Source organism: Anneissia japonica, unplaced genomic scaffold (assembly GCF_011630105.1).
Source record: "Anneissia japonica isolate Jap-2015-1 unplaced genomic scaffold, ASM1163010v1 scaffold96923_len36874_cov136, whole genome shotgun sequence".
NCBI lineage: Eukaryota > Metazoa > Echinodermata > Crinoidea > Comatulida > Comatulidae > Anneissia > Anneissia japonica.
The window spans coordinates 10,730-23,587 of record NW_022753389.1 but is presented as its reverse complement, the minus strand read 5'-3'; the positions used below and the strand labels follow the sequence as shown (position 1 = coordinate 23,587).

Here is a 12,858-nt window from a genome sequence, read left to right as displayed (position 1 = left end):
TATTTATATCCCTGGTATTTGAACTATGAGTTGTGGCCCACAAACAGTTTGGTGTTTTTGTACAATAAAATATTTAGTACTCCAAGCTTGTTCTTTTTTAATCAAATTTATTTGATAGGGTCTTGCATTTTTGCATAATAGTGGAATTAATTTTTATTCGGTGTCGATACAGGCAAATGGGTAATAATAATAGCTAGTATTTTATACTGCATCATATTAAGAATGTGTCAATTAAATACTGAATGCCTTGGTATTCAAACAATAGTCACAATATAATGACATACTTTGATAAGATATGTTCCTTCTTTGTCTGGTGATACATTGACTGACTTCTTAACCATTTAGGTGTTTTTAATCGAAATATGTAAACTGTTTCCATAAGGAAAATTTTCATGAAAATGGTGGGTTGCCAAGTTAGCTATGCTTAAATAAAAGGTTACCATATCAAAAATTTAAATATTATTATTAGGGATGTGTATACTGTACTAATATACTTCTACTCATTGAATTCAATTTAGCTGTTTTAGAAATGTTAGAATGAAATAGATTACTAAATGTTTGATATGAACAGTTATCATAAAATGTATGATACATTTATTTATTCGCAGCATGTGCGAGAACTTTCACGACGACAGTACGTTGTACGAGCACTCATGCAAAAGGCACGTGCCAAGGCGGGACTGACGGTACACTGATGTATAAGATGGTTTAGTGCGATAGTTAATAAATTTACAATGATAATAATTTAATACACACATGCACACACATTACAAATATAAACATATAATAACATAATAATGATATATAACTGCTTGCATGTGTGTAATAAATTTTGAAAAAAGAGTTTTGAAGTATGATGGGGTTATAACCTTATTCTGCATTTAGAATTATTTAAATTTGTTGGTAAATATTTTCTTTAAGTCTGGTTTCCTTAAAATGGCTACACTGTCGGTACAGTGTTTTCAGTGCAGTTGATGTAATGCGTAGCTGTCCCTGACACCATCAAAAAGGCTCCCCGATTCGACCGACTAATTAACATCAACGAAATCTATTGGTGATGACGTGTAGCGATTGTATGGAAACCAAGCTTAACAATAATGATGATGTTATAGACTTGTATTTACTATAGCGCCTTCCACAATCAACTTTTCTCAAGTAAAAAAAGTACTTTTAAGAAATTATTTCTGAAAAAAAAGACTAACAAAAAGAAAAAACAGCAAGATAACCACACACACAGCACCATTTCACCAACCTTCCATATTGCCAACCAGCTAATCATTCCGCTAGTATAATGGCATTTAATCAACCAAAAAAATAAGGAAGAAATTGTAAAAAATGATATGAAAAAAATATGAATAATGTATTTATTAAATATGAAATGTATAAAAAGTTTGAAGTATAAATGTGTGGGTAAGTTAGACCATGGAGGAATGAAACATAAAATTTTCCACAGTTAGAAAGTGGTAGGTTTTCAATAGTTTGAATAGACAAACTGTAACAGACGAGGCTTTGTGAATATTAGTTGGTCGTGAGTACCATAACTTCAATGGAAAAGGCTTCATCATCAAAAGTCTTGAGATACAATATTTTATGGAATAGATTTGTTGGTCGTTGACATTAAAGAGTAAGTTTGAGATCACAAGTTGGAAAATTTATTTTGGAGATTAAGTCTTGTATATTTTCTTTTTAATTAAATTCAATTTTGGGTTGAAGAAAATACCAGATAGTAAGTCCAAGGATTAAAACAAGGGTTCTCATCTATTTTATATCAGTAGACAAGTTTGTAGATTGAATCAAGTTTGTCCATCAATCATGCAGTCTAGAAGGGGGTGTGACTACTCCCACATTAAACAAATGGTAATATAGTGTGAAATGTTGCAATAGCATGCCTAGTGGTTTTTAACTGTTAATTGTTTAGGCTTGTAATAACAGGCCAGATAAGATGCCCTTGCGGACCACAAGGAAACCAATGGAGTGAAACGTTCGCATTACTGTACAGCTAGAAATAGAAAGATTGTTAGATTGTTTATTAACTCTAGATTTTAAAATTATTTAAAAAAAAATTGTATACTACATGAAATTCAGATGCTGATCCTTTTTGATGTTGAGCACTTCAAGTGCAAGTCTGACAGGTAAAGTATGTCCTTTACTTTTAGGTATGAGAGACAAGACAAGTAATATTCATCTTTGTTGATTGTGAACTAGGAAAACTATAATCAGGTTTGCTATGGGTTGTTTTTTAGGGGGAAGAGATTTTAGTGGTTATTTTGCTTCATATTTTTTGGGTACAAAAGGTGCATCTAGTCTACAAGGTGTTGAGCCTGCTTGAATATTGTTTATTTTTTGGATACAAAGCCACTACTACTTTTTGACTATCAGGCCGAAATTTTATTGATGGGTGTGTAGCATAATACGCTGTATCAAGTTGGAAATTAATATTGTTCAAATTTATTTTTTATTGAGCAAATGAATGAATGAAGAAAAATCTTGCTTAATATGTTTTTGGGGTTTTGTTTTTCTAAATGTCATTGTGACTGAGAACACTTGATGTTTTGCTTGGTTTCAGAAACAAGAACAAAACAGTTTCCAAATTTATATATTTTATTAGATAATCCTTTTGACCATTCATGATTCTGGTTCAACTTAGCATTCATGTATACCATGACATACATAAAAAATATTTTGGTCCTATCAACCATTACATATAGGAATTATATCTCTTCATATGTATTGAAAAATATGGTTTGGTGGATTCAAATTATTGAAAATAAATTTAGAAACTAACATATTTGGTCACACTTCTCTTTTATTTATTTCATTGTCTTTGTTGTTGCCGTTATCACCAACTTAATGTGGTCTTGGAAGAATTTGTTTTTCTTTATTTAACAATAATCATATGAGAGCATATATACAAGTAAATAAATGCTACACAATGACAACAAACAATTTTACTGTACATTTATTTTATTAATTCCTTAATTCAACAGTCCAGAATAGAACTTACTTTCTGAACAATCTGATGCCTTTAATGACCTTTCCACTAAGGTCCCACAAAACAACAGTCCAAAATACGCAAACACGCGTGCTTGTCAGACGCATCAGAAAGGTCCATTGCTATGCTACCAAGCTTTATTATCATGGTATCATATTCAACAAAAAATGTCATCGCAGTTAACAGTAATGTAGGCCTAACGTAAAAGGGATTTTTTATTCGAGGGAGGCGTTTATTTTTTTGGTGTAAAATGGATACCTAATATAGTAATAATTTCACTGTAAAAGTGGAACTACAACACATAATTACCGTCAAAATGTATTATTGCGTTATTATAAAGATCCAGGTTAGAAAAAAGTAATTCTACGGGAATAAAACATTAATAAAATGTGTTGAGAATGATGTTCTCTCAACATTGACTTGTTTATAGTCATTTAGGGGAAGTTTATTCGAGGAAAAAAAACGCCTCGAAGAGTTTATTCGAGGGAGGCGTTTATTCCAAATGAGGCTCTAGAGAGGGAGCGTTTATTCAAAGCAGGGCGTATATTCGTATAAATACGGTAACTGAATTGGGGCATTAACGCAATTGTAACACTCATTATAAAAATTTCTAACAGGATAGTATAAATAGAATTAAAAACTACCACTACTGCAATATTTAATCAAAAACATTAAAAGTATTACTAAAAAATATTAAAATTGTTATTGTAATATTTTTTTAGTATTTACAAATCCTTCACAAATTGAGATTACATTTACAGATTAAAAATTACACTTAAAAAAAAAATTTAAACATAACATAATAAAAAAATACCATTACTGCTATATAATGCTACATTGATGAGGTAATTGTTTTTTTAATTTAAAAAAAATTAAAAAAAATTAAATTAAAAAAAATAAATTTAATTAATTAATTAAATGTATTTATTCAGAGTTTAATTATTATATATTATTATTATTCCTCCTATTATTAAGATAGAAAACTGCATCGATAAAATCTATCCTCTAATACAACATTTTATCAAAAGTGCATATATGTATTTATTCTTAATAATTTCTTATACCGAACAATGATAAGCTGATAATATTTTTTCCACTCGTTTATAATTATGTCTGAAATATCCAATGCATTGTTTTGCAAATAAAGTAATATAATTCCTGGTAACCTTAATGAACATAGTATTATATATCTGTATACTCTAAAGGCCATTGTGGTTAATTTCAAAGATGGAACTACCCTAATTAAAGAAAGTAAACATGAATCAGAGGCATTTATAGTATACAAGACATTTAACAATAAAATTATAAAAGCTATCAATACTACAGTGTGATTTGAATTTAAACAATTAACATCCGAGCAAAAAAACAGCCTCCAAAGGTATATGAATATTACTTAACAATTCATTTGTCATAGAACAATAGCTATGAATGGAGTAACCCTGGCTTTGGTAACTTTGCTTGCATTACCTCTGTATTCATCATTATAAACAATATTAGATAAATCAAGTTCAAGTTTATTTAAAGTCATATACGCAACTTCCAAAAGAAGTTGAGTCGCATGGATTTGTACATATATTTGTATATATATAAATATATATGAGATGTTCCAGATCATCTATGACGTAGTGTGCTCTATATCTCAGATAGAGCTTAATAGAAATAAAACAATAGCAAGTTCATCTGCTATTGTTTTATTTCTATATATTACATATATACATTTACTTGGTGCAGCTCTTATTCATCTGGCTTGCTTTTCCACGTTTATTTATCATAATACATAAAGTAAGACGAGACTGAACACCTTAAATGATGTCGAAATTTAGAAAGTTGGCCAGCACGAGAAGTAAATGGAAACATGCTGTACAACGAATAAGCAAGGCAGCCCAGGCAGAGAAATCAGATGATTACTCGACGAAGAGGCAATAAAGTAAGTAAAGTAGTACAAAGTAACACAATACACAATATGATAAAATATTTATATTCTATATATATAGAATAATATACTGTTGTTTTGGTTGGACAGTCCCTGGATAACAATAACTCATGAATTTGTTCTGATATTTCATTGCCTTTTAGGCTTATTTTCTTGCCTTTTAATATACCCATCTTACAGCATTCATTTATCATGGCATCAACAATAGTATCGGACAAACTACATTTTTTCATACTCAAAACTGACAAATTTGGGAATTTTTCAATGAATTTAGCTAATGCGCTACCACTGATTGAAGATAGGTTAGTGCCACTTAAATCAACACCAGTCCATGTGAATATGTCACTCTCATCGCTTGAATTTACAAGATAGTGTAGGTGATCAACTGATAGATTATAATCACTCCATCTTAATTTTGAAGGATCATAAAGTACATTATACATTATGTATAATAAGTTAACAAATGACTTACCATCATCGATATCTGACAGATCATTGTTTCTTAAGATAAACTTTATTCTTATTGGTAAATCATTTATATGCCTATTTAATTTATTCATATTATCGTGAGCAATGGCATGTGCTAATCCTTTCTTTTTAGACGATTGGTGTTTATAATCCTCATAACATTTACTCAACATATCACGGACAAAGGTGCCAGTTATACTGCACTTGCTCATATCAATATAGGTTAGGTTAGGAAACCTATTAATAAAATTAGCTATTGTAGAGCCACTGACTGAAGAAAGGTTAGTGTAACGTAAATCCACGATCTCAAACCTAAATCTTATATCCTCATTACTTGAAGTTACTAAATCCTGTATGTTTTCAGCTGATAAACTATAATCTTTCCACCTTAATGTTGTTGATTTGATTGTATTTAATAAATTAGCGAGAGATTGACCATCAATATTAGAAAGGTCATTTGCTCGTAATACAAATCGTTGCAATATTTCACCATTCCAATTATATTCATTGAGCATACTACTAACAGCAGTACCAGATAGTTCACAATCACTCATATCAAGTACCTTCAAATTTTTCAGTCTTTTTAGCAAGTCACCAAATAATGTTCCATTAATATCAGCTAAATTATTGAAGCTTATGTCAAATTGCTCTAGTTCTAAAAGCACTTTACTCTCAGTGTTTTTTAACTGAGTAATGATTGTATTAAAAAATTCACCTGAGAGGTTACAACCACTCATTTCAAGAACCTTTAATTTAGGAGCCATTTTCAATATTTCGAACAAATGTGCTCCACTAATACCGCTCAGGTCCACGTAAGAAAAAATAAATGCATGTATTTCATTGTTCAAATGATGTTCCTCCCATTCCTTTGAGAAAATGTTGATGGCCGCATCACCCCATTTTTCAACACTTTCTGGTATATATACATCATAACTTTCATTTAGGAATAAGTCATGTTTTAGTATTTGTAAAATGAGTGAGAGGTGAGCTACTACTCTACATGTGTTTTCAGATTGCTGTTCATTTGACGTATCTATAATATCTTTAATGTCATCTATAACTGTAAGATGATTTTGTTCATATCTATCACAAAGTGTTCTCATGAGCTGTACTAAATGTTTTTTTTCATACTTGGGTATTCCGTCCTTGCCATTACGACTATATAGAAAAAAACCTCTGAATGATTCAGTTAAACTGTCAACGTGTACTTTCATTTCTGTGGGCATGTGTTTATCGATTGCTTTTATTACAGCTTCTTCTGATTTTACATATTTAAAATATTTTGCTAGTGAGTAATAATTTGCGGCGTTTTTTACCAACCAGTGTTTCATTAATTCGCCAGCATTGCCATCTAAGAATCCAATAGCAAAAACTCTGGTCTTATGCAGATAATTGTTGGACCTTATCGATTCGGATTCTTTACCATCCAGACTCCCTTGGTTACATTTATCTGACAAGTAAAACCCTGCTAGTGCCTCTGAAAGTAACCTGTGGGGGGTTTCATAAATTTCACTATAATCTTTTTGATGAACAAGCTCACGTTTATAAACAAATCCCAGTTTGAGTGCCAAATCTACTAATTCGGTCTTTTTCACATATGTTTTTAACGCATTTTTGTCAACATAAACTGTATTATTTGTTTTTAGACCTTCATAAATAGTCCTTCCTAATGCCAAAATAGCTCTAGAATATTCCGTTGGGATACTGTTAAAATATATTACTTTCTTTTCATTTTTCTTGTCAATGTACTGATTTAAAATGGTGAGCAAAACCTCTCTAAAAATATCTGTCAAATCCGTAGGAATATTTTTTGTTCGTTGCCAGATTGTACATATATTCAGCAATAACAAAGGCGATGAGCACAAGTTAAAGGATTCTTCGTGGCCCCTACCCCACATGCTTCTACCCCACATATCTTTATAATCCGAATCTAGATTGAATTCAGAAATCAATGAAGTTCCCATCTCTGGTTGTTTGTAAAAATTAAAGTAATTCTGTATATACTGCTTTATGTTGGTTGGACTGAATCCGTTAACTCTTACATGTACATCACATTCTTTACGAAATATAATTGTATTTTCTGGTCGAGATGTTAGGATCACTGTGCTGCTTTTAAATTCTTGGCCATTAAATAGGCGTTCTGGACCTTTGGCACCAGATTGTAACTCGTCCAATCCATCTAATAAAAACACTATTTCAAAATCATATTTCCATAGGAAATTTTTAATGGTTTGTTGGGCATTTTGGAGACCTGTTTTGGCACTGAATTCCCCTATACTAATATCTCGCACAATAGCGTCCAGGACACCCTCGTCACCTGCTTTAATGTCCTTGACGTATATAATAAATAGTAGTTTACCAGCAAACGTGTCATCTGAATTGGAAGCCCAATTGTAAGCAATATATCTAAGGAGTGTAGTCTTACCCATCCCCGCTTCTCCTGTTATCAGTACTCTACACGGATTCGTAGACTTCATAATTTTCAATAATTGTGTTAATGATGTAGATTTTCCTTTCTTCTCATATCGTCCTATATCATATAGCTCCTCTTCGCCTCCCCTTTCAGATTTCAGTAATACCAAATCAGTAAATACTTGTGCAATGTCAATATAATGACCTTCGTTCCAGTTTGGTGGTGTGATTAATGTTTTATTCTTATACAAATCTTTCTGTTTTTCCAAAAAATATTTCCTAACAACTGCATCTGAAAGTCAGTAAATATATAGCAAATTTCTCAATAAATCAGTGCAAAATACGAATTAAATAAATAGTAGTAGTAACAGAACTCTTAATCGTAATCGTAAAAGCAATAATGATGATTATAATGATTATATTGATGACGACGACGTTCTTATAATTTGGGGTTTTTAAGCAGTGGAAATACGTCCTATAAATAAATATAAAAATAAATTTACTATAATAGGTATATAATTAATTACGGTATACAAAATAGATACTTCAATACAACTATGATTGTTATTTTTTAAAATGACGATGAAAATTAATAAATTAGATGTTTTTTTACCTTGTGATAGCCCTGGTATACTTTCATCCATTTTATGGGATTTTGTAGGACTGGATAGGTAGCTACACAAATATCCGATGCAAACACCGATGCAGACAAAGGCAAGAGTGCTAATCAATACTTTATTCAACAGAAAAATATCTAATGTCAAGTTCTTAGGTATACATGCAGAAATCCCTGTCACATATTTATAATAATATCCTATTGATACAAATAATATGGATAATAATATTGTTAATATTGTTATCTATAATACAATAGTCTCACTGACGATATATATTCACTATGGATTTAGGTTCAGCGATCGACTGAGAAGGGCTGGTTAGCACTGGTCAGAACTGGTGTTTATCTGTGCCATATTGAAGGCGTAGTTTGGCGAGAATAAGTGGTTTAATTAGTTAATTTATTATTTTGGTTTTCAAAATATAACTTCAATAGACGTAGGAACGCAGTATTAACTTCATGGAATACTGTACAACTGATTTAGCATTGATTGAAAAAAATCAGAATCACACCAGTGGTGTGTGTGTGTGGGGGGGGGGGGGGGGGGGCACGACGGGGAAAACACAATTCCTCAGGGAGAAAAGAATGTCTATAATAGAGTAAATTAACCTTTGCCACATTAATTTTCATAGGGGTTCGCTCTCTCAACCACTTCCGACCACGCCAATTTGCGCTCTCGTCGGGATTATCGGTCCTTCGTAGGGGCATCGGACCACCTGTCGGCAAATCCTGGCGCACCCCTGAATCAATATAGTTAATTAATTAACGGAGTGCATAATATATTGTAAACATCAGCATTATTTAGGGAGTAAGAAGGAATGATGTAAACATTTGAACTTGGAAACAATAATATTGATACAAATAATATGGATAATTATATTGATAATAATAATAAAACAATTCCTCAGGAAGAAAATATATGTGTATTTAAGAAAATGATTGTTAATTTGATGTGAAAAATATTGAAAATTACTTACTGTACAACTTGCTATTGCAAGGTAATAGAATCTTTGGCAGGCTCAAATCTTAAAGGAAAACAATTGTAATAATGATGATGATTATGAGTAGGCCTATAATTCAAAAATAAAGAAAATTACAGAAACTTGAAACCTGTAATACATTTACCTGAAATATGATTTCCTGAAGTTTGTATATCACCTTCTTCTTTGATTCTGATTCTCTCTCTCAGTTTTTAATAAGTAATTAGTATAGTTAAATTCCGTGAACAAGATTGAAAGTGTTTTAGGAGGTATGGACAATTAAAAAAAAATTGTGATATGATAAAAAGAAATTATTGTCCCATTAATAGGGGTTGAATCAATTGAATTGAGCACTTTGCACATTATAAAATGTCCCCGTCCCCTTATAGTTTTTCCCATGCATTATGTTAAGAAATATATTAGGGTGTCCCCTGAATGGAAGTGTTCTAAAGGAACGTTTTTACTGTATTACAAATGAAAAAAGCTCCACTATGATATGTGCTGAAGAACAATGTGAATCAGTGACTTAGTGAGTCAGAAAATTCTGGAGAATTGAAGAGGGAATTAAAATCAGAATTAATACAGGAATTAAGAAGTACTCGGGTTGAATTGAACAGATCTACAGTAGGTAAGTGTTTGAAAAACAGAACATAGGGAATTTCCGCATTGACATATATAATGAGAACTGTTATTGAAAATACTGTATAAACTAAAAATAATCATAAAATAAATATAAAGTAAAAGTAAAACCCATGGAAACCAACTCGACTTTAGTGAGACTCGAACTAGGACTGCAACAGCAATAGCGAGGGTGATGTGAACAGTTGTAACTACTGTGTCGTAGATAGAACCCGACCTTGCAGAGGAAATGTCTGAATTAATGTATATATATCCTAAATCTGTGTAAATTTGTATAATGTTTTTGTTTGAAACCGTGTTCAGGGAGACCAACTTTGATAGTAATTCAGTGTACTTTTTTGGAATCCATTCTCGGTACCGTTTTCAATTGTAATTTTTGTTTTGTTTGTTAAGATTATGAGAGAAAGTAAATGAAATAGAATGAAAGGTCTGTGCATTTATAGTTCGTCTACACAATTCATTAATAATTGTTAATAACTCCTTTAAACTCTTCATCATCAGTCAAATGATCATAACAGTGAATAAAACATACCGGTACCATAATCTTCTCCTAGAGCCTTTAGTGCTCCATGCACTTTATTTCGTTTTAACTTCTCCGTAAATTGTTTTATGGTCTTGTTATCGTCCTCTAATATTGTACTGTTTTCGAGATCCAAAATTAAACTCCACTTGTCTTTGTATTGCTGTAGTTGCGTTTTGTATAGTTTACCTATCTTTTCTACTTCTTCCATAGTCAGTGTCAATCCAAGCTTGATCAATTTTAACCTGTATTCACTGAATTCAGAAAGTACATTTTCTCTTGTGTATGATGAAAGTGTTGGCCTAAGTTTGTTTAACAGTTCATGTTGTTCAGTTGCCTTTATTGTGTCACAAAGAAGAGTGGGCTCTTTTGAACTCAGATGCCCAGCTGCTATTAATTCGTTTAGTATGTCCATCGTCTGATAAGCCTCATCCAGTTTAAAAGAATTTTTCACATGATCTCTGAAAACAACTTTCAGCATATTAATGTGACCCCGGTCATCATACCAGCCTGAAAAATCCACCAACAACTGCCTGAAGTCTTCACCAGAAATTACTAAGATATAAAATAATGTACAAATTAAAAGCATTAATAAAGAGGTTTTGGCGTTCAGAGTTGCCGTCATAATCAGTATTAGCTGTCGTCGTTGTCGCCGCCATCGTCATTGTCATCGTCATTATCATTACCTGCAAACATATCGTCTTTTAAGATAAATAACACATAAAATCCTGGTTTGCAAACAAGGTCTATACTAGATTAGCATTCCCTGTACGTTTTTTTAAACTCTGAAAGGATTCTATTTTTTTTTAAATCTCATCTTACCTTGTATACTTGGTTTAAAAAAAATTATAATGATCACAACAGTGAATAAAACATACCGTAAGCTTGTTCTAGAGCTTTCAGTGCTCTGTGTACTTCATTTCTCTGTAATTTCTCTTTGAATTTTTTCATGGTCTTGTTATCGTTTTGTAATATCGTACTGTGTTCGAGATCCAAAATTAACTTCCAACCGTCTTTGTATTGCTGTAAGTGCGTTTCTTCGTATAGTTCCCTTATCTTTTTTATTTCTTTCTTTTTCAATATCAATCCAAGCTTGATCAGTTGCAACCTGTATTTACTAAATCCAAATGTTAAATTTTCTCTTGTGCATGATTGCAGTGCAGGCCCAATTTTGTCTAACAGCCCTTTTTGTTCAGTTGCCTCTATTGTAGCACGGAGAAGAGTACGCTTTGTTGAACTCAGATACCCAGATCCTACTAGTTCGTTTAGTATGTCCATCGTTTTAGACGCCTCATCCAGTTTATGAGTATCCACATAATCTCTGAATACAACTTTCAGCATATCAATGTGACCCCGGTTATCATACCAGCCTGAAAAATCCACCAACAACTGCCTGAAATCTTAACCAGATATTTCTAAGATGTAAAATAATGTAAATGTATAAATTAAAAGTACATATAAAGAAAAAGAAAATATGCAGAAGACATGTTTACACGTGTTCATAAAAAATAAACAATAAAATGCGTTTGCAATTAAGTATACAAGGGAGCAGCATATTAGCTCAGTCGGCAAATCCGTGAAGATCTTTTCAGGTCTGCTCTGCTGATCTTTCGACTGGAGGGCTGAAATCCAAGTTACAATTTCTTCTTTTGAATAATTCATTCGATTTATTTAATTTTGGTTTTTTTTTTTACCTGTGAACCAATGTACACCATTTAAATCTAAGCTGGCAGAAATTTGGTTAATGTTTACTATACATTTTATATATTGGTTTAATTTTCATATTTTTGCATTAACTCCCCTTTTGGCATTTGTTTTGGTTTTGCTTTTAATTGTTAAAGGTTATTAAATATTGAGGCTCATCAAAATGAAATGTCAGTAGCACACAATGGACTTTCATAGGATTTAATGATTGCACTATACTAATACCTTGGTCTGTGCCATTTTCAGAGGCTATTAACACTTATTATAAGGAGGATATGTGAATAATTGTTTGATTGTTTACCTTGTTGCTCCATTTATTTTCCTTGTGGAATTCTACTTCGAACCACAAAACATTGAAACTTAAGTGATAGACGTTCCAATTCAAACAATAAGAACACATTTACTGAGCATGTTACTGCTGCTAGTTGCGGTTGTCCTGGGTTTTCATCTACAATGGTGTACTGGTATGCATTTAGTTTGTTCTCTTAGTTTTCGTGTTTCTTGACAGACTACAAATTAGACCATTACAATATGGGAATTAGATTGTCAACAATTTAGCAATTTAGTCTACAATTGACACGTTTAGTATATAAA

The 12,858-nt window shown here is 31.8% G+C and overlaps 3 protein-coding genes across 3 annotated transcripts in view; 1 reads left to right on the top strand and 2 right to left on the bottom strand.

Moving 5' to 3' along the window:
• LOC117122832 (tumor susceptibility gene 101 protein-like) overlaps positions 1-2,788 on the top strand; it is a 15,776-nt gene extending 12,988 nt beyond the window's left edge. The window contains exon 10 of the mRNA XM_033268588.1: positions 607-2,788. Coding sequence (XP_033124479.1) covers positions 607-695 — 89 coding nt within the window. The 3' untranslated portion in view covers positions 696-2,788. The remainder of the gene's footprint in view (positions 1-606) is intronic.
• Positions 2,789-4,754: 1,966 nt separating this feature from the next.
• LOC117122835 lies at positions 4,755-10,849 on the bottom strand. The gene is made up of 4 exons (XM_033268590.1): positions 10,573-10,849; positions 9,399-9,446; positions 8,419-8,538; positions 4,755-8,097 (listed from the first exon to the last, which is right to left on the bottom strand). Exons 1-4 carry the CDS (start codon positions 10,769-10,771, stop codon positions 4,889-4,891), a joined length of 3,576 nt encoding a protein of 1,191 aa, XP_033124481.1. The 5' UTR covers positions 10,772-10,849; the 3' UTR covers positions 4,755-4,888.
• Positions 10,801-12,858, bottom strand: part of LOC117122831 — a 4,405-nt gene continuing 2,347 nt past the window's right edge. The window contains exons 2-4 of the mRNA XM_033268587.1: positions 11,439-11,960; positions 10,912-11,115; positions 10,801-10,814 (exon numbers count right to left, since the gene is read on the bottom strand). Of these exons, the coding sequence (XP_033124478.1) occupies positions 10,801-10,814; positions 10,912-11,115; positions 11,439-11,901 (681 nt within the window). The 5' untranslated portion in view covers positions 11,902-11,960. The remainder of the gene's footprint in view (positions 10,815-10,911; positions 11,116-11,438; positions 11,961-12,858) is intronic.